This window comes from Pseudomyrmex gracilis, unplaced genomic scaffold (genome assembly GCF_002006095.1).
Source record: "Pseudomyrmex gracilis isolate BER0280 unplaced genomic scaffold, ASM200609v1 scaffold_26, whole genome shotgun sequence".
Taxonomy (NCBI): domain Eukaryota; kingdom Metazoa; phylum Arthropoda; class Insecta; order Hymenoptera; family Formicidae; genus Pseudomyrmex; species Pseudomyrmex gracilis.
Window position 1 is genome coordinate 793,781 of NW_018020610.1, and position 21,226 is coordinate 815,006.

Below are 21,226 nucleotides of genomic sequence, written 5' to 3' on the forward strand. Positions count from 1 at the left end.
TTTTTTTTTTTTTTTTTTACATACTTCCTCGTGCGCTTCGGACGAACTTGAGCTCAAGATGTGTGCGGACGCGCGATCGCTCCTTTCCTTCCTTCCTTTCTCTTAGAATCGCGCCGGCATAATTGACAAAACGATCGTAAACCAGTCAGCCAGCGGTGTCATCGTCGTAGCGAACGCGCGGCGTCAAGTTCATGTCTGACACACATTTGCCGATGACATTTTACAGTTATCTCCAGGTGACCGACCCACCTTGACGTGAAACCCTCCCTGCGGCGCCAGCCAGTTATCCGCCGCTGCTATCCGCTCACCATTTCCGGGGCCCACGACCAGCAGCGCTCCCGACAACCAAGGCGGCATCTTTCAGTCATCAAAATTACAAACGTAACCGATCTCCGGTGGTCGCAAAATCGGTCTTCGCACCGACAAAAGATGATAAAGAGACCGCTAAGCCTGTGGATAAATTCACGCAGCCCGGCTTATTGAAAAAAAGAACTTGCTCGCCGCGCGCGCCAGTGCCCTCTCGACGAAGATACGCGCGATATCTACAACCTAACTTAATCTGAGAAGTGACGTCACGGAAAGAGAGAGAGCGTGGACCAGTTCTAAAGGCCGAAGCACAGATTTTTGCATAATTCATAAGACATAAGAAAATCAACCAATCCAGCTTTTCGTTTTCATCCCTACTTCTTGTTCCAGAAAGCTTTGATTGGTTGATTTTCTTACTGTCTCATGCGTTATGCATTATGAAAAAGTCTGTGCTTCGGTCTTCATTCTTCTCTCTGTTTGAATCATGGTTCTAATTTGTGCTCTCTTTGACCGGCAAAGTATTGGGTTCGTTTCTCTTCTGCTTACTTCCATTTTGTAAAATCTCTCCGCCAGTTGGATCTCGCGCACGTGGCTACACCACGCAAGTTGGATGCGGGTTGGTGCGATTTAGTCGAGGTGTCTTAACCTTCGTATGCGGAAACGTATGAATTTTATTTTACAATCACTTCGAAGGCGATAGCGAAATTAAAAATGGAATATCAAATCGTTTACGTAAAGTCCGAACTTGCGTTTGGTAAGATCGATTTTTTGATGTTTTTGCGATTCGATTTTCAAAACGGTTCAAATATGGAACCCGATGAAACGGAACAAAGAATTTATTTTGTTTACACTTACGTGACTTTATGTGTGACGAATATATTTGTGTTTGTAAACATAAATTAAATGTATTTATATTTGTTATTTTAAACTGATATTTTTCGCTGTCTCAGCGTTTGTATTCTGTTTATTTGATTTTATTCGATAAATCTTGAGCGTTTGAAATGATTCCGTCACACACAGTAGATGTTGGAAACAAAATGAATTATTATAAAAACAATTGTAACATATTAAAGAATTTGTTGCACAATTGGTAATTAATGAATGTATCTGCTTGAATAAATTTAAAAAAAATACATTAAGTATGATATAATCTAGTATTTACTTAAATATTTTCTGACAGTAACTATATATATTTTTGTATGATGTAAGATATTGATATATTGTTGTATGATGTAAGATACCGATATATTTCTCAACGCATTCTTTTCCAACTGTTTTATATGACACAATATTTTAGTTAATTGATATCAATGATAGCGCAATTTGCATCACTGTTAAAAACATTAACATTCATGATTTTGAACATACTTTAATTAACATCAAAAACATTTAAATCATTGTTGTCTTACAGAGGCTCTAGCAGTTGCAAATTTAATTAACTCTGATGAGGGAAAAATAAAAATTAAATGTACTCAGCAAAATTTGAAAGGAGCAGACAATGTCATCTTGTATAAAGATTCAGAAGTAGTGGCGAAACGAGTTAGCGATATTACTCGATATTTTGCGAGAACAATGAAACAAAAGAACTTTTATGGCAAGTAGTAAATGTACTTTTTTTCTTTGAAATACACTTTTTAAGTTAAACTATTGTGTGGAACTTGCAATTTTCTTTTATATTGTTTATATATTATATTTTTATATTATTAGGCGATGCATCCTGTCCTCGAACGAAAACCGAGGTTGATCAGTGGTTGTCATTTGCCATAATGCTAGACAATTATTCATTTGCATCTGTAAACAAAGATACTTTGGCTTTCATGAACGATAAGATATTACGTACACAAACATATTTGGTCAACAAAAGTTTGACATTGGCTGACATTCATATGTTTGGTGCTTTGCTAAGAACAAGATACTTGAACGCTGAAGATCGGAAAACTTATGCTAATGTTACCAGATGGTACAAATACATGGAACATGTTTTCAACGATGTAATACAGATATGTAACGAAGATGCGAAAAAGAAATCTGTTCAAACTAAAGAAGATTCAGTGGAAAAACAAGCAAATTTGCGGTCGAAACAACAATCAAAATCTGAGAATTCTGATATTGATAAAAACTTGCGGAAACAGGAGGGTAAATTTATTGAATTACCTGAAGCAGAGATGGGCAAAGTAAAGTTATATTTGTATATATAAGTAAAACTGATTTGATCTATAACATAATTTACATTTATTTTCTAAAATTTGTGTTGTCACTACTTTGTAGGTGGTCGTGAGATTCCCACCGGAAGCAAGTGGCTATCTGCACATTGGTCATGCAAAAGCAGCTCTCTTGAATCAATATTACGCCGAGATCTATCAAGGACAGCTCATTATGAGATTTGATGACACCAATCCGGCGAAAGAGGACGCACATTTTGAAGACGCTATACTGGAAGATATAAAACTACTGGAAATTACACCCGATAAGTTTACATTTACCTCGAATTATTTCGACGTGTTAAAGGACTTTTGTACCACTTTACTAACAAAAGGATTGGCGTATGTTGATGACACTCCGGCAGATATAATGAAGGAACAGCGTGATCAAAAGTTAAAATCTAAAAACAGAGATAATTGTGAGCAATTTCTAAAAAATTACACATAGTTTCAGCATAACTTAACTTTTTTGTATTATCTTTTAAATGATATATAACTCAATACTATTGCAGCTGTTAAACAAAATCTTGCTTTGTGGGAAGAAATGCAACGTGGCACTGAGAAAGGTCAACAGTGTTGTGTCAGAGCGAAGATTGATTACGAATCAACCAATGGATGTATGCGCGATCCAACGATTTATCGTTGCAAGTCCGAGCCCCATCCGCGAACTGGAAGCAAATTCAAGTATTTACACATTTCTCAAAATTTTATTATTTTAATTGGGATGTTCATTGTTTATTGTTTTTTGTTTTATATTTGTTTTTCTCTAGGGTGTATCCTACTTACGATTTTGCCTGTCCGCTTGTTGATTCCATTGAAGGCGTTACCCACGCTCTACGCACAACAGAATATCACGACAGAGATGTTCAGTATTATTGGATACTCGATGCTCTGCAATTGCGTCGTCCCTATGTATGGGAATATTCGCGTTTGAATATGGCCAACACAGTATTATCGAAGAGAAAATTAACGTGGTTCGTAAACGAACGTCTAGTCGATGGGTGGGACGATCCGCGTCTTCCAACAGTGAGAGGTATTCTGAGACGAGGATTAACAGTACAGGCTTTGAAGCAATTCATTACCGCACAGGGAAGTTCCAGAACCGTCGTCGCTATGGAATGGGATAAGATATGGGCTTTCAACAAGAAAGTTATTGATCCAATTGCAACTAGATACACTGCATTAGAAAGTGATACGTTGGTAGACGTTGTCATAAAAAACCCTTCGCCTGAACAATGGATAGACGTACAGAAACATCCAAAAGATCCGTCCAGAGGCACTAAAAAATTGCGAGTGGGCTCCGATACTCTGTTGATAGAAAGAGCTGATGCCGAATCTTTTGTCGTTGGACAGAATGCGACTTTTATCAATTGGGGTAACTTAAAAATAACCGCGGTAGATCTGCAAAACAACAAAGTAGAGGCAGAGCTAAATCTGGAAGACAAAAATTACAAGAACACTGTAAAGGTCACATGGTTAACCAAGCCGAAAGACACGTGCAAAGACAAAGAAGTTCTAAGCACGAACCCGATAAAATGCTATGCTGTTTATTTCGATCACATTATAAATACGGCAAATATGGGCAAAGACGCCGATTTCAAGGATTTCGTTAACTGGAACACGAGAAAAGAAGTTCCGTTGCTGGGCGAGGTGGCGTTGAAAGACGTGAAGAAGGGAGAAATAATTCAGCTTCAGAGGAAGGGATTTTTTATTTGTGACGTTTCATATGAAGACGTCAGTCCTTATTCGTCATGCGTGCGACCTGTTATATTGTTCCATGTACCCGATGGACATGCTACAACTGTTGCATCGAATAATCAGGAAGACCAGAAGATTAATACAGCTGATACAAAAGTGAATGCAAATAAAGCGGAGGAAATTTCGAAGGAAATTAAGAAGCAAGGTGATAAAGTGCGAGATCTAAAAAGTGTGAAGGCAGACAAAGCTCAAATTGATGAACAAGTGAAAATTCTTCTAGAGTTGAAGAAAAATTACAAAACTGTGACTGGACAAGAGTGGAAGCCACAAGCTGCGGTCAACACAAGCGAAGCGGTTAACAAAAATACTTCCAAAGCAGAAGAAATTTCGAAAGAGATTAAGAATCAAGGCGATAAAGTGCGAAATCTAAAGAGTTCGAAGGCAGAGAAGAGCATTATTGATAAAGAGGTGCAAGTTCTTTTACAATTAAAGAAAGATTACAAAAATGTAAGTGGACAGGAGTGGAGTCCTCAAACTGCAGTCAATACAAATGGAACAAGTGACAAAANCACTTCCAAAGCNGAGGAGATTTCGAAAGAAATTAAGAATCAAGGCGATAAAGTGCGAAANNTNAAGAGTTCGAAGGCAGANAANAGNATTATTGATAAAGAGGTGCAAGTTCTTTTACAATTNAAGAAAGATTACAAAANTGTNAGTGGACAGGAGTGGAGTCCTCAAACTGCAGTCAATACAAATGGAACAAGTGACAAAAACACTTCCAAAGCGGAGGAGATTTCGAAAGAAATTAAGAATCAAGGCGATAAAGTGCGAAACTTGAAGAGTTCAAAGGCAGAGAAGAGCATTATTGATAAAGAAGTGCAAGTTCTTTTACAATTGAAAAAAGATTACAAAACCGTGAGTGGACAAGAATGGACTCCTCAAACTGCAGTCAATGCAAATGGAACAAATGACAAAAACACTTCCAAAGCGGAGGAGATTTCGAAAGAAATTAAGAATCAAGGCGATAAAGTGCGAAACTTGAAGAGTTCAAAGGCAGACAAAAGTATTATTGATAAAGAGGTGCAAGTTCTTTTACAATTGAAGAAAGATTACAAAACTGTGAGTGGACAGGAGTGGAGTCCTCAAACTGCAGTCAATGCAAATGAAACAAGTGACAAAAACACTTCCAAAGCGGAAGAGATTTCGAAAGAAATTAAGAATCAAGGCGATAAAGTGCGAAACTTGAAGAGCTCGAAGGCAGACAAAAGTATTATCGACGCGGAAGTAAACATTCTCTTGGAGTTGAAAAAGAATTACAAAACTTTGACTGGGCAAGAGTGGAAACCTCAAGCTGCAGTTACAAATGAGACGAGCGGCAAGAAAGCCGCGAATTCCTGCACCTCGCGTCCAAAGAGCGAATGTAAAAACTCAACGGATACAAATAAACAAACAACAGATACAAGTAAAAATGCAACGGATGCAAATAAGACAGGCACCCGATTGGGATTGGAGGCAAAAAAAGAGGAGAATTTTTTTGAATGGTACTCCCAAGTTATTACAAAAAGCGGAATGATTGAATATTACGATGTGTCAGGTTGTTACGTTCTTCGTCCGTGGACATGCAGTATATGGAAAATAATTAAAGATTACATCAACGAAACAATAACGGCACTTGGTGTTGAAGAATGTTATTTTCCGATGTTCGTCACTCGTGCCGCGTTAGAGAAAGAGAAGGAGCACATATCAGACTTCGCGCCGGAAGTCGCGTGGGTGACGAGATGCGGCGATTCGGATCTAGCGGAGCCTATAGCTATACGACCCACTTCGGAAACTGTTATGTATCCAGCGTACGCTAAATGGTTAAGATCGGACACTGAGTTGCCGCTGAAGCTCAATCAGTGGAATAACGTTGTGGTAACTTATTTATTGCTCAATACTTAGAACTTCTTGCTCCAACGACGATTAATTCGCATTCTCTGATGTTTTTTGTTTTCGTTTCCACAGAGATGGGAGTTTAAAGACCCGAAGCCTTTCTTACGTACCAGAGAATTTTTGTGGCAAGAGGGCCATACCGCGTTTGCTACCAAGAAGGAAGCGGAGGAGGAGGTATTGATCATATTAGATATGTACGCCAAAGTCTATGAGGATTTGCTGGCGGTGCCTGTGATTAAAGGCCGTAAAACTACAAAAGAGAAATTCGCGGGTGGCGATTACACTACTACCGTCGAGGCGTATATTTCGACCAGCGGTCGCGCCATACAGGGCGCAACGAGTCATCATTTGGGACAAAAGTTTTCCAAGATGTGTAACATTCAGGTGGAAGGTGCTGTTGAGGGAGAAAAGACGTTTGTCTATCAAAATTCGTGGGGCTTAACTACGCGAACAATCGGAGTCATGATAATGGTTAGTACGAAAATAAAATCGTTGTGATATGAACGTTGACATTTATCGGATTCGCATAAGCTACATTTGCTGTAATGCGCTGACACGTATCCTTTAATGTATCTACAGGTACATGGAGACGACAAAGGTTTGGTGCTGCCACCAAGAGTAGCTGGTGTACAAGCCGTTGTCGTTCCCTGTGGTATCACCGCAAGCATGTCGGAAGATAAAAAAGCCGCGCTTCTAAAAGAGTGTGATACTCTGTTTAACGAATTGAAAAGTAAGTTTAGAATAAAGGCTGATTTTAGGAACAATCGCACGCCTGGATGGAAGTTCAATCACTGGGAACTAAAAGGCGTGCCAGTGAGAATCGAATTAGGTCCCAAGGATCTAGAAAGAAATGAAGTAACGTTCGTACGCAGATACGACTCGGGAAGAATAGTTGTTAAACGTAACGAAGTGATTGAGAAATTAGATAAATTATTGAACGAGATACAATCTTATCTGTTCAATCGGTAAGTATTGCTTGTAATAATTTTAAATGTCATTATTTATTGATATTTGGTTAATAATTTTACGTGTAATTTTGTTTTCTCGTAGAGCAAAAGATGATCTCAACAGTCATGTCACGCAAGTAGATGAGTGGTCTAATTTCTGCTCCGAACTCGAAAAGAAAAATTTATTGCTCTCACCTTTCTGCGGAGAACCAACATGCGAGGATAACATTAAAGCTGATAGCGCAAGGTACAACTTATTATTTATTTTATTTTTTTTTTTTTCCATGAAAGACCATGTTTCTTACAACACAAATAATCAGATACTTTCAAATAGCCGATGAGTTTTTGTTACTGAATTTAAGTAATTTTTAATTAATTTTAACTTCTGAATGACTACAGAGATGTCAGCGACGAGCCTGGAGCGTTATCAATGGGTGCCAAGAGTCTTTGTATACCGTTTGATCAGCCAAAACCCCAAAAAGAAATTGAGAAACTAGGTTGTGTTCATCATAATTGCAAAAACAAAGCGAAATCTTACACGCTTTTCGGACGCTGTTACTGATTGCAATTAATTGAAAAACGAATTTTTTTCGTGTATAATTTATGTTATTTCTAAGCAGATTGAAATGTAAACAAAATGTCTAACCACACAGTTGAATCACAGTTTTAACTCGATCTTCTCCATTTAATTTATTTCATAAAGAAAATTTATTAAAGAAAAATTTATTTAAAGAAAATTGTATTTTATATAATATATAAATTCTTAAATCTTAAAATATACAATATACATGCATTTATAATTTTAAGTTTTTTTTTTTTTTTTTTAACATTCCAATATACATATGCACATGTTTTATGCGCTTACCTGCTTTGTATCGCTCGAAAATCAGTTAACTTCGCAACAACGAGAAGCGATTCGAGATCGATCTCGCGCGTGTTCGCGCGCCGATTGTTCTTCAATTTCAAGTATAATGGCTGCACTCGAATGAGACGCGAGCCCTCACCTCTCTTCCGTCGTACACTTTGACACAAGCTGGTCCTGGGCTTGTCCAAAATTCTAGTGCTCGCAGCCGTATATCAAATGACCGAAAGGATTCGCTTTGTCGTTGTAAGCATCGATGTAGCAACGAAGTATCATTTTGTTCGGGCGTTCGGTGCCGCTCTGAGGCGGAAATCGCGTCAACTTGCTGTCATCAGTTACAAGGAATAACGCGCGAAAAAAAAAAACGAGCAAGATAGAGAAATTCTCCGTGATTACTATACGTAAAATCTCCTGGCGCTTGCACTGTCCGTCCTCGGGAGGAGGAGGTCAGTGATGAGGAATCTATGAAGAATTACTGGCATGGCCACGCGACTCAGTCCCCGAAACTCGGAGGTGAACGCTCTTGAGCAACGGGGCTATCTGATCGGCAAGAAGATCGGACAGGTTGTGTGTTCATCTCTTCCCATTTCCTTTAATCCTTCATTCTTACACTTGTTTTCCGCCGTGTCTTCTCTGACTCGATCGTCTCTCACGATCGCTTCGCCACGCGTCTAAACATTCCGCACGTAATTTTGCGCGAAATTATAACGACGCTTTCTCAGGGCTCTTACGCAACCGTCCATCTGGCCGAGTACATCGATGGGCCGAGTTCCAAGAAGATGCGCTTGGCCTGTAAGATCTTTGACAAGGAAAAAGCGCCGGATGACTTCTTGGACAAGTTCTTTCCCCGCGAGCTCGAGATATTAACGAAGATAGAAAATCCGCACATCATTCAAGTAAGAGATACAGGAAGTCCATCTTCGCTCGTTGTGTTATATATATCCGGTATCCTGTATTGGGCGCAGGTACATAGTATTCTGCAACGCGGCCCGCGCGTCTTCATCTTCATGCGCTACGCCGACAACGGCGATCTGCTCGATTTCGTGAAGAACAACGGCGTCGTGCCGGAACAACAGTCGCGATTGTGGTTTCGTCAAATGGCGTCCGGTCTGCACTACCTTCACAATAAGAACATCGCGCATCGGGATCTCAAGTGCGAGAACATACTACTCTCGCGGAAGTTCAATGTGAAACTGGCGGACTTCGGTTTTGCTAGGTTCTGCATTGATCACGAGGGCAGACGGGTCCTCAGTCAGACGTACTGCGGTTCGGCGGCCTATGCCGCGCCGGAAGTTGTCGCCGGGACCCCGTACAATCCGAAGTTAGCGGACGTGTGGTCGCTCGGCATTATTCTCTTCATCATGCTCAACGCGACAATGCCGTTCGACGACGCGAATCTACGAAAGCTTCTCAAGGATCAGATGTCGCGCAATTGGGTGTTCAGATCGCGCGTCCGAGATACGGTGTCCACGCTGGCGAAGAACATCGTCCGTCAAATTCTCGAGCCCGACATCACGCTCAGGTTGACCCTCGAGAGAGTGCTGGGTCACGAGTGGGTGAGAACGAGGAAAGAGAAAACGAGCTCTCTCGTCGGAAGACTCGTCCATTCGGCGCCGCCGAGTCACACCCCGGTTACGACAGAAACATTAATATTTGTTTAAGATCTTCTGCGATACCACATTGGATGTAACGTCGGATTTTATTTTTTTTTTTTTTTTTTTTTTTTGCTGTAAAATATATTCGTAAATTACTCTTGAATCCTGACGTTACAATCAATACGGTGCAGCGACGAAAAGATTGATGCATCTCGCGAAAAAGAATTATTTCCAAGAAGTGTTAACAGTGATTTGCTCGTGTATTAGATGTGCGGAGGTAGTAACATGGGCGGATCGGATGCAACCGGAACCGGAAACATACCTGTCATAGCGAGAGCGCTTCCGGCGTTGAGAAATTCGGAAAATCAGAATCCAACGTCCGCGAAAACGGTAACCACCACTTCGGGAAAAGATCCGCAATTACTTGTCAACGTCGGATGAAGAAACGATAATTTGTGAAGGAACCCTTGTGTTCGACGCGTCGAAGATGTACAATTGGAAATACAGAAAAATGCAGAATCAAAAATAATAATCGAAGATGAGCATTTTTTCGAAAATATTTTTATATATTTGTTTTTACTAGTAATGTTTTTTTGTATAACCTTTTTATTACAATCACAATGCAAACTTACACAAATGTTGGTAACAAATATTGTTATTTAATAAATACGTTATGATTTTGACAGAAATTATAATTTGAGAGAAAGTTGATTATTTAGTTAATAACATTTTTAATAATTTTCAACAAATTTTTCATTTACTTCTTTTTTTTTTTCTACATTCTTTACAATTGCACAGTGCTGTATATCCAACTGTTGTACGCATATTGTTCAGTTCTTCGTCGCAAGCTTAAAAAAGAGAAATAGAAAAATCTGCCAACTGTATTAATGTATAAGTTTAATATGTGTATATATATATATATAGTTATTTTCTATTAATGTACAAAACTATACTCTTTTTTTTGGTTATACTTACATACATAATGCGATATTCCTGCTAGAGATGTAATAGTACGTTTAACGATATATGATATATATTTATCTTTTTTTTTTATATATCTAATGTTTACAAGTTTTGTTTTTGTTTTAAAATATAACAAATAATTTACACGATTCGATATCTCTTACATTGTTAGGTCGAGCTCGTTTAACATAGCACCTTGTGACACTGAAAACGATACTTAGCACACACATTATGAGGGGAATTATATAATCGTTTGTTATTTAAAAATTATACGCAACATAAAGAGAAAATAACCGAATTAAGATTTTGCAATCTAACTCTGCTTTGCAGAGTTTAGTGCGTGTTTGACGTATTTGGTCTTACAAGTTCATGCCCAATTCGCAACATTGCCCACTGATTCTCTCACACAAAAATCGGAAATCTCATTGTTGCACTTCTTTTGTGTGTGTGTGTGTGTGTGTGGATGTGTGTGTCTCTATTCTAAACTATCCTCTATTCTTAATTAAATTACTCTATTTATAATTGTGTTACTCTTCCGATCGAATTCGCATTCTTGTAACATGTAACAGCGACAACACAATCACGTTAGAAAATTCGCGCGATTTATTTTTCTATCCTAGATGATTTTATACGCGTCATTGAGAAATAAGAACAGAAGAAATGAAGGGTAAAAAAACCCCTTTGTTATATAAAATTTAGAATAGAGAATTAGAGACGTTTATCTACAATTTATCATCGTAAAATACACTTTACACGTGTCTATAAAACAATTGTAAGTATATAGAAAGCTTGATCTTTTTTTCCTTACGGAAAAGTAGACTTCGAGACGGTTACCGAAACTTACATCCATATAGCACGTCCGTGTATCTCAAAATTATTCCTAGATATCTATTCGAAATGTATGGAATATTTGCTGGATATCCACTGGACCTCTGTGTTATATGGATTTTTCTATAAATAAGATAATTCGATTGCACGATCATAAATATATCTTCGAAGTGGTTTTCTGTTGAATAAAGATAAAATATCGCTAAAACTGTTCCGCTCACCTGTGAAAGGGACGCATTGTTCTATTTACAGCGTATATAGTAGCGTTAAAAAACAAATGAGACGACACTACGACCAGATTTAAATATTTTTACAAGCGCCAGAGCCAGCATGCAGTAAGTCCACACACATCGAACGCGTATAAAAAAAAAAAAAACTGGCAGAACACATTACATATACATATATCGTAGTACTTTTTCGGAGAACGATACAAAACCCATTTCGCGGTTTCATACACTATTCATTGGGTTAGACCCATCCACCGGTCAATTTGTGAAACATTTCTTCGTTCAGCGTTTGATTCGCCTCTTTCGAACGCATCGACAAGAAAATGTAACCCCCTATAAATTCATGAACGACCTTGCAGTCGGCCGATTGACACTCGAAAATTATATTCTCTTCTTCGAATTGCACCATCATGTGCTTCACCTCCCAGTTAACATTCCACGCCTGTATAAAAAAAAAGAACGGTTATTTTTTTTTAAAACATTTTTCGCTAAACATTTGAAATGAAAATACACACAGAGAGAGAGATAGAGAGAGAGAGAGCACACGTACCTTCATAGTATTGTACCTCCAAGTCTTCAGGTGATCGCCACTGTGAAGTTCCATTCGCATCAGTCTGTTGTTGGCGATGCCTAGCAGCTCGTCCTTGTTTTTACCGGTGAATCGCACGATAAAAAGCGAAATGCCGTATTCAGGTAGGGATTGCCAGGCCTTGATGTAATTCAGCTTCGCTTCGATGAGAGACAGGTCTTTGACGTTTGCGTGCGCCTCCAAAATCCTCTGAACCAACTTTACGAAAAAAATAAAGTAATTTACTTGATTCGATTGATCACGCAGATTTTTTTTTTCTTTTTAATTGCAAACGAGCAGTTTACTTACTTTTCCTTTGAACTTCTTCGCAAATCTAGGCGCGACGTAGTCTTCCGGTATGATGTCTAAAGCGTTCGGATTGATAGCCGGTGCGGGCGCGGGCCTCTGCAGCTGCAGAAAAGCTATGATACTGTTTACTTCGCTTTCGTAAGACGCGTCGGCGAGAGTACGACCTTTAGCCGCTAATCTGCACGCGGCCATCCACTTTGCGTATTGTTGCTCCTGAAGCGTAACAGAGAATAATAGTTTTATATATTCGTGAAATCTGATAATAACACTCGTCGCTATGTGAACACTGAGTCTTAATTCGCTTACGTTGTCGCATCTGATCCACATCTCGGTCATGCCTTCGGCGCTGGGTACTTCTAATCTAATTCCATAGCGACCTTGCGACAAGTGCACGTCCGGTGTGACCTCGCAACCACGCAAATTAATTACGTAAACCGGCGACTCCGAACCGCCCGCCTCCTCTCTGCTCTTATACAGCCTGAGTTGAAGATCACGGCACGTGAACCAATAACGTTTGAACGCCTTCAGCGTGAAACGCTTCGGCTTGAAGAAACGCAATTCGTCGCAAAGCTCGGGCACTTGCGTGATGTCGCTAGGACCGTTGCTGACGTTGGCACCTTCCAGAGTCACCTGCAGATCCGTCAAGGCCGCGTCGATGTCGTCCTCGACGGGCGAGGTCGCACCGTTGCTGTCGTACGTGGGCTGCGGCACGCTCGCCTGAAGATTCACTTGTACCTGCGACAAATCAGAGAAGCGTAGGTGACATTGACTGCAGAGATCTGTTTTGTTGTTTTTCGTCTCAACATACGTCGCAAGAACGGGGCGAGTGAGTATGCAAAGATGTGCGAGGCAGAGATTTTGTGGGTCGAGGTGAGATGACCGTATCTTTTCTTGGACATGTTATCGTGTGTGACGTGCATTACGACTTAAGGACGTGGTTATTTGCATGCGTTATGTGTCGCGTGGGATTCTCTTCTCGAAGGAACGTAAACGTGAAGAAAATCGGTGAATGTGACCATAAATAGAATTATCAAGAATCGCAGATGATCAACTGAGCTATTAGTTAGCTTTCAAAAAGCTTGTCGAATTTGTGTCCACGACATACAAAAACAAATTTCAAATACCTGAAGCGCCGCGAACATCAGCATCTCTTCCTCGGTGCAGTCGATCTCCTCCGCGAGCAGTTGCCACTTGGCCTGTTCGTAGATCATGTTTATTCGGACCGCGTCGGTCTTCGGATTCAGATCGTAGAAGGAATAGAATTTGAACTTTAGCCTGAGCGTGTCGAACTCGCGAATGCCCTGTTCCATGATCGACAACGAGGAATCCAACCAAGCGACGTTCATCCTCGCCCGTTCGATCAGACTCTTCGGCCTGATCAGCTTTGTTCGCAGTTCCGGCGAGATCGACATCGGACTTTGCGCCAACGAGTCCGACAGTCCGCCGTTTAACGCCTCGAGACTCATGGTGCTGTTGTTGGCGTTGAACGAGCCGGTGCTACCGAAGCCAGGAGAGTTGTTGTTTCTCTTCCACGTGCTGGTATGCTGGAAATTCGCAAGTGCGAATTCGTAACATGTATTTCAACGTAAAAAAAATAGAAATATATCTCGAAAACAATATATTTAGATATTTTTTCAAGAAAAATTGCACGTCGGTTTTATTAAATATTTTTTCTTATAAAACACACGCGCGCGCCCGAAACGGATAACAAAAATAAAATAAATCGTTTCCCGCCGTTCAACATCGCCGACAACAAAACGCTCGTGGAGTTTATTTTCATCCTAGATCTCACACACGTAGCTTACAGTGACGGGAGAGCTGATCGGCGTGCTGTGATTTCTAGTATTGGGCGTGACCGGGGCGCACATGAATGGATTCGATTGATCTAAGCTCCCCGTTGATCCTCTGGGACTCTGACTGGCCGGGATGAAGGTATTCGTGTCGGCTGGCACATTCAAGTGGCCGTTCTTTTGATTCTCGATCTTCTTCTTGGACGGTAGATCCTTCAAATTGTACTTCAGATGATTCGGTTCGAGAGGTTTGCAGAACGAGAGCTCTTCCGGATGTCTGATACCTGCGATAAGACATTCGTGGCAAAACAAACTTGTTAGAAAATTATTGTTTCCCATCGCCCAAATTTTGACAGGCCGCGCAATTCGCACATCGATTTGATGTAACAGCGACATTCATTTTTGCAAACGTGTTTGCTTGCAAGAGAACGAAGTAATTGACGAGCAAAGATCGCGTGCAATCGCGCAACGTTGTCTATTAGTGTCTATTTGCGAACATGACACACTGATCTCACATCACCAATGTCCATTTAGTAATAAAATCGCCATTCCGGCAGAAGTAGCATAACCGACAAGGCAGATGATTCGAAGCTTGCACAACAGCTCGCGTAAAAAAAACTCATCTTTATTTGACATCAATTTGTTCTACTTAGCGCGTGCAATTTTATTTTTTTTTTAAATTAATATTCAAAACGTCATTTCTTAAATGTTTGTTAGTTTCAAAATTCCGAAGAAATCTTTAGAGATTTACGTATAATTTTTGTAATAATTTATTTCGAACGTTCGATACACACGAACTGCAGACGATTTCATAAAATTTGAACTCGTCGCGAGACTCGGAGTAGATAGCGTTTGTGTGCGACGTGATTTTAAATTACTTCTCAAGTTGTAAAACGATAAGGCCGGTATCTCTTTTCTGCTGTTTCCTGTCTATTCGAAAGTCAGGTTTTATCCTTTGGACGGAATTATCGCGTTAACCCACTTCCTTGATTAAAAAGCCTCAGGTTTGTCGGCGGGGCTAAATGACAGCTGCGACGACTGGCGCGACCTTCGCGTGACGGTAAAAAATTCATCATTTGTAGTAGTAGTTTATTACTATGCGCACAGAGAATATTACCGACGCACAACGCTTTGTAACTTTAATCTCGTTGCTCGATGCAACAAAACTCTCCGTTTGTCACGTACACAATTTTACGCTTATTATAGTATCTACTTTTTTAATTAAAAAAAAAATACACAGTATAAAGAAACTATACTCAGTAAAAAAAAAAAAAGACATTTTCAAAAACTTTTTCTTATCTTGAAGATACTCCGCTCTACGGTGCGTCTCAGTTGACACGAGATAGCAACAGTCATTTAAATTAATCGTAGAAGGCAGCCAGTTTCGCTGTTGCGAAACTCAAATTACACAATGCTAATTCGAAGCGCACACGAAGTCCTTCAACGTGTTTGTTTTCGATTTTATTTTACTATCAGCCAAAAAACGTCAACGTGTGGATACACCGTAATTTTTTAATTTCAGAAGTACGTCGTACAAAAAACCAAGCGCGAAATAAAGTTCCATCTAATTAAAATCTACACGGAAAAAAAAACAGATTAATTGAATAAAAGACTGTGCGATTCTAACTTGCAAACGACGGAGTCGTTGCGAGCAGAACCGCTGTCCGAGTTGGTCGCGCTCATCATCGTCTATCTTTCTCTTTTACATCGCGCGCCTTAAACGGTGTCAATGGGTTCGCGACACTCACCGAGTTCTTTGCACAAATTGATGATCGCGTTGAACGTCTTGACGGAAAAATCTACACGGCAGTCGAGGCAGCGCATGTCCGGCAGTTGTACCCTCAGGGTCTTGTGCATCGGTGTGAAATGTAGAAGCGCGTCCGCCGCGACGCCGTACTGGTCCAGGGTGCTGCGCGTCCTGGTCAACCAGTGATTTCGCTCGGGCCACCAAAGCGCGTGATCCGACCAGTCCATGGCGATATCTGTGCGAAGAAGAAAGGAAAACATCTTAGAGCGCGAAGAAAAGAGAAGCGCGAGGATTAAGTCCGAGGCATAAGACGCGAGAAACGTGAAGCATTTAACACGTTGAAAGTCCATCCACCTGAGTAACGGGTCTTTCTCGTCACCTATTTGTGAGCGACGGGATTTATTACATATCTAACAAAGGAAATCTCGAAAATTTTTTTGATTTTGACAAAACTTCGCACACATTTAGAGGAAAGTAAATAGATAGAATGTAGAAATTTTCAGTTGTGATTTGATATTCGATTCTTATTGATTCGCGTGTTAAAGGAGTATCTTTAAGTAAGTTACGAACGTATAAGAGACACGTATAATAGGTACACACGACGTCTGCGCGGATTACTTAAAGATTCGAACGAGGGTGTCGAGTAAACCAAGGGTTTCCTCCCTCTGAAACCGCAGAAGAGACGGACGGAAAAATAAGACGTCCGACGACGGAATACGTCGAGGCGAACGATCGTTTGCGCGTCGCCAAAGGTCAATTTTCACAGCTGTTCGCGCCACATTTCCCACACGCGCTCCATTTAATGGATTTTGGGGTGCCCCGAGATCTGTGTGCGGGCCTCTTTCTGACCGTATCGTTTAAAACTCCCTCGCCGCACGCACGGAATTGCAATTACAAGGGGCCGTGCGCATCCAAGGGAGACCGTGAAATCGAATGTAGACGAGAGGAAATACACGCATGTGACACGTGTTGTGCAATTTACTTTTTAATAGCGTACAAATCACTTACTTTCGAAGTTATATTATAAATAATTATAAAATTATAAAATTATACAGAAAACAATCTCGATTGTACGCGCGTCGTCAACAAGACGAGTCCTAGACGCAAGTACGTCATAATCGAAATTCGCGATTGAGATTATTTTAAAACAGAACGTGCAGCAACAATTATTTTATAAATATAATTCAATGTTTGTAACAGATATATTTAATTAATTTCCTCATTAATTGAAGATGTAATTCGAAAAGTGATCAGCTCGTTAAACAACTAAAAGAAGAAATTCTCGTACGTGTATAGAGTAGCTCTTTCGCAGCAATTACAATTTTAAAGCCCGAGATAAATGCCAAATATTTATCCAACCATCAGACGGAACAATGGCGCGAATCGTAACGGCGCGCAGCTGCGTGCTATAAATATTTCGCGAATTTTGCGAGCAATTCGCGCTTTGTTTTTCGTTCAAACGGCGAGAGTTCTCGGATCTCCCACCCACACGCGCAGAAACGTACAAATTTATCTCTGTGTTCTGTTTTTTTTTTCTTTTCCATCTGCGTTTTCCTTCGTTCCACTTTTAACCGTGACAATCGCGCGCGCGTCTGCGATAATACATCCGTACGATGCGTCCGTAACGATCGAAAATCGCGCGCGTAATACATTTGTGTGAAACTCTGCGCTTTTTTTCGCGACTCGTATTGAAGCACAAGATGATCTGCGCTCTTTTTTTTATTTAAAGTTGTTTGTATTTATTTATCACATGTGTGATGCAGAAACAAAATCTAAAAATGATCGAGACGAAACAAATCTCTAAATGACAAGAAAACAAAATAAAAGATTTTTACGTATCAATTTTTAAAAATTTTAGATAATTAGTTTTTTTTATTCACTTACTTTTCAGACACAGAACTCTTAAAGAATTCAAATTTCTCATGTATAAAATTCTCTTGTTGTTTTCGAGAAAATGTTTCTGGAAAGTTTAAACTAGTAGTTTGACATATCATACATTCAGGATTTATCAATGACTGCCGATAAGACGGAGCAATCACTGATACGACCGAGAGAGATATTGATTATTATGAGTTGCATCCGGTTCTCGGCGGGAATGCGACGACGCTGACATTTGTCGACATTACGCTGAGAAACGACGGGACATTAAACTGCAACATGGGACAACATTCGCATTCAACATGCGACATTAAAAGGACAATATGGCGCGAGAGAAGCGCGTGACTTATTCGCATCGTTTTAAATCCACATGTTTCTTTGTTGTCTATGTTCGTCGTATCTTTGGCGATAAAAATCGAAGATAGTGCCTAAATTATTTTTTCTTTTTTTTTTTTTATCAAAAATAAGATAAAGTTCGAGTGAATTTTCGTGTTGTTAAATCGAACAAGGGTATATTATTCTCGCTACGTTTTAACGAACAAGACGAAAGATTCTCTCTAGGTGAAAGAGTATACACGATGAAAGCAAACGGCGTGTCGATCCGCTCGACAAGAAAGTGCTCGGCGCATAACAATAACGTGTGCCGATGTACGGCGTCGTGTACCGCTAAGGAGCGGCACCGTGACACACAAACGTTCAAGAACTACGTTGCTTCCTGAGTCGCGACAGCTTGTCGAAATTATTACGTTCTCCAAAATTCACAGCGAACGATACAAAAAAAAAAAAAATTAAATACCCCGACACAACGGTTCAGAAATACAAATTTAATACAAATAACAGATTGGCAACGAAGTCATTATTATTTATATCGGGGGGATGCGTTAAAAAAAATTAAATTCATCATCTTAAATTTTTAGCGCTACTATATAAATTACACAATGCCAGTACAAATGAATCTATGAATATACACAAGTGTGTCGTCAATCGATTTCATATGTTTTTTTTTGCTGTTAAAATTCTATCCTCGTTATTATCGCATATACCGACAAAGATGGGGGAGGAACGGATAGAGAATTTATAAGCCGATACGTGCGGCCGAAGTAGGATATAAAATTAAAGCGTCGCCGAATGCAGATTAGACTATTCATTTTGCGGTTGCCAATCGCTTTCGCGGCACGTTCCGGTAGCAACGACCGCGATATTTGCGCATGGCGCCTATTTATATCCCCCTCCGGAGGAGTTACCGAGAGAAAACCCTCTCTCGTACGACACTTAAAATTGTGGCACGAAACAGACCCCGCTCGTTAACGGAAAAGTGGCAAAAGTTACACAAGAAGAGATTTTCCTCCTCGAAGCGACGCGCGTTTGGGAAGCGTCGCGCGCACTTATCCAGAAGCGGAACAACACAGCAACGTGTGTTTCTTATGTACGCGCGCACATTGAGAAACAAATTTTCTATTTTAACGTCCTCGTGTCTGGAATCCGAAGAGCCCGATGATAGTGAGACTGAAGAGCCCGAGTTATTTCTGACCTTATCCGAGATAAAAGCAATTTTATCGAAAAAAAAAAAAAAAAAAACGTGAAACTAACACGCGATTTCTCGTTATCGTGTGATTACATCAAGGCGGTTGGATACGAATCCGCTAATACTTTTTTTTCAAGTCGAAAAGAAGTTCCAATAAATTGATTAAATAACGTAACTCTCTTATCGTTCAACGTTTTTTAAATAAATTATCTGTCAGGGTTGAAACACAGGCTTCTCGCGACACGACATCCTACAACACACGCTCGTTGACTCTCTCTCTCTCTCTCTCTCGAGAGAGAGAGAGAGTTAACACATGGCTGCGGAAGTACCGCGAGAGAATTAGATCCCCGAGAGTGGTGGCATTTTTACGCGAAGTTGCGCGTTACATCCGGCTGTACGTGTAAACGACGTAAAGGCTTGCACGTGCGGCCTGTGTAAACTCCGTAAGGACGTTTACAAACGCTACCCGACCCAAAAACGAAAGGGTTGATGTTTAATAAGGGAACAAAGCGGGGCACGGCGCACGTGGCCGGGCGCGCGCGCACACCCCTTCGTGTTCGCTCCGTGACGAACGGAAATTCGGGACGGCGCGAGATTACGATCCAATAACAAGACGCTCGCAATCCGTGCGTTGACGTGCATCAAACGCAACCCTCTCTCTTTTCATCTCTTCATATCCTTGCGAATTCCGGTACTGAAGGCAAGAAGAGCTTTTCACGTACGCCAAACCACCCTTCGCATTTCAGGCGAAGGAATGCGAGTTATTCGGCGTTGGAATGGGGTTGTAAGGACACGTGTTTAACCGAGCCTGTCAAGATTGTAGGGGAGATATTTTTCCGCAGAGACGAATCGGAGCATTTGGGACAAACAGAGTGTGAGCGAGATTTGAAGATACGTTAATCTCGCGTTTTTCTTTGTGTTTTTCGTTAGATCAATAAACGTGTCGCTTTTATTCTTCTGTATCGTTGAACAAATTGCGTCTCGTGCGAAATTATCAGTTAATTACACCAATCGCGCGCGCTCAAGATTGTAACGGTCAATGAAATCCAAAGCAATCGATTGTTTTTATTTTTTGCGGAATATTCAACCAAACTGTGCTCACAGAGCGGGAGATATGTTACGTAAACGTGATATCTCTCGCATATCGCGCGTAATATCTTATCAAACACGCGATGTGCAATTACGTAATTCGAAGAAAAGAATCTCATCTTGAGAACGAGATTATATACGCTGCATAAAATATATTCTCTATATAGCACACGCAAAACGCGCTGCAGCTTATCGGAATAAGAGACTATAGACGTGGGTCATCAGCATACCGCGATATCTTATCTCTTGTCGTTTCAAAATCTCGAGATATCAGAAGTTTGCGTAAACAAATGGAAGTAAACAAAACGCGGATAACGATATGGAAAAGAAGAGGTATTGTTTACCAGACGGTCGAGAAAAATACGTGACAAAGTAACATGTAAATCCGAGTCTCTTTTCGACAAACGAGAGACACGGTGTGTCTAAGTATCCTCCCTTCGCTACTCGTGTTTCTCGTCCCTTTTAACTTCGAAGTCTAAAGCGTGCTTCAAGCATTGTCGCGCCACCCTCTTGCGGCGCACAAAGACGCAGACATATATGCCGGAATATCACACAGAAGCTAGAACGAGCTTTTACATCCCTTTGGCTTCTCGCCCAATTAACCGCGTCGTTGCTCTCTCTCTTTCTTGTCTATCTATCTATCTCTCTCTCCTTCTCTTATTTTAAGACGACAAAGTTCCGCGACTTTATAAAGTCGCGGAACTTTGAACAGCCACAGAGTCAAAACGATATAAACGACGAAATATTGTGTTACATATGCA

General features: G+C 40.5%; 4 protein-coding genes across 6 annotated transcripts in view; 2 read left to right on the top strand and 2 right to left on the bottom strand.

Moving 5' to 3' along the window:
• Positions 1–485, bottom strand: part of LOC109852201 (serine/threonine-protein kinase D3) — a 6,113-nt gene extending 5,628 nt beyond the window's left edge. Inside the window, exon 1 of one of the 2 annotated variants that reach the window (XM_020423139.1) lies at positions 250–485. The gene's annotated coding sequence lies outside the window, so the exon portion shown is untranslated. Of the gene's footprint in view, positions 1–24 lie in introns of both variants that reach the window. The other variant, XM_020423136.1, reaches the window with a different exon arrangement.
• Positions 486–786: 301 nt separating this feature from the next.
• Positions 787–7,785, top strand: LOC109852273 (bifunctional glutamate/proline--tRNA ligase). Its single transcript, XM_020423290.1, has 10 exons — positions 787–1,060; positions 1,718–1,900; positions 2,014–2,480; positions 2,575–2,926; positions 3,020–3,191; positions 3,278–6,119; positions 6,210–6,608; positions 6,717–7,102; positions 7,188–7,331; positions 7,484–7,785. The coding sequence occupies exons 1-10, from the start codon at positions 1,018–1,020 to the stop codon at positions 7,644–7,646; spliced, it is 5,151 nt and encodes a 1,716-aa protein (XP_020278879.1). The 5' UTR covers positions 787–1,017; the 3' UTR covers positions 7,647–7,785.
• Positions 7,786–7,906: 121 nt separating this feature from the next.
• Positions 7,907–11,712, top strand: LOC109852218 (testis-specific serine/threonine-protein kinase 3-like). 2 transcript variants are annotated; one of them, XM_020423172.1, is made up of 4 exons: positions 7,907–8,510; positions 8,669–8,842; positions 8,912–9,577; positions 9,809–11,712. In XM_020423172.1, exons 1-4 carry the CDS (start codon positions 8,427–8,429, stop codon positions 9,980–9,982), a joined length of 1,098 nt encoding a protein of 365 aa, XP_020278761.1. In that variant the 5' UTR covers positions 7,907–8,426; the 3' UTR covers positions 9,983–11,712. The 2 variants fall into 2 exon arrangements, with proteins under 2 accessions (XP_020278761.1, XP_020278760.1); XM_020423171.1 differs by having other exon boundaries at positions 8,669–9,577.
• LOC109852217 (unc-112-related protein) overlaps positions 10,942–21,226 on the bottom strand; it is a 31,688-nt gene continuing 21,403 nt past the window's right edge. Inside the window, exons 2-8 of the mRNA XM_020423170.1 lie at positions 15,975–16,208; positions 14,242–14,510; positions 13,561–13,980; positions 12,743–13,171; positions 12,437–12,649; positions 12,110–12,346; positions 10,942–12,001 (exon numbers count right to left, since the gene is read on the bottom strand). Coding sequence (XP_020278759.1) covers positions 11,801–12,001; positions 12,110–12,346; positions 12,437–12,649; positions 12,743–13,171; positions 13,561–13,980; positions 14,242–14,510; positions 15,975–16,208 — 2,003 coding nt within the window. The 3' untranslated portion in view covers positions 10,942–11,800. The remainder of the gene's footprint in view (positions 12,002–12,109; positions 12,347–12,436; positions 12,650–12,742; positions 13,172–13,560; positions 13,981–14,241; positions 14,511–15,974; positions 16,209–21,226) is intronic.

Excerpts from the sequence above, each read along its gene's own strand:
- LOC109852218 (XM_020423171.1), top strand. The coding sequence starts at position 8,427 with ATGGCCACGCGACTCAGTCCCCGAAACTCGGAGGTGAACGCTCTTGAG. Across the intron at positions 8,511-8,668 it reads TCGGCAAGAAGATCGGACAG|GGCTCTTACGCAACCGTCCA; the intron begins GTTGTGTGTTCA and ends ACGCTTTCTCAG. Across the intron at positions 9,578-9,808 it reads CGCCGCCGAGTCACACCCCG|ATGTGCGGAGGTAGTAACAT; the intron begins GTTACGACAGAA and ends CTCGTGTATTAG.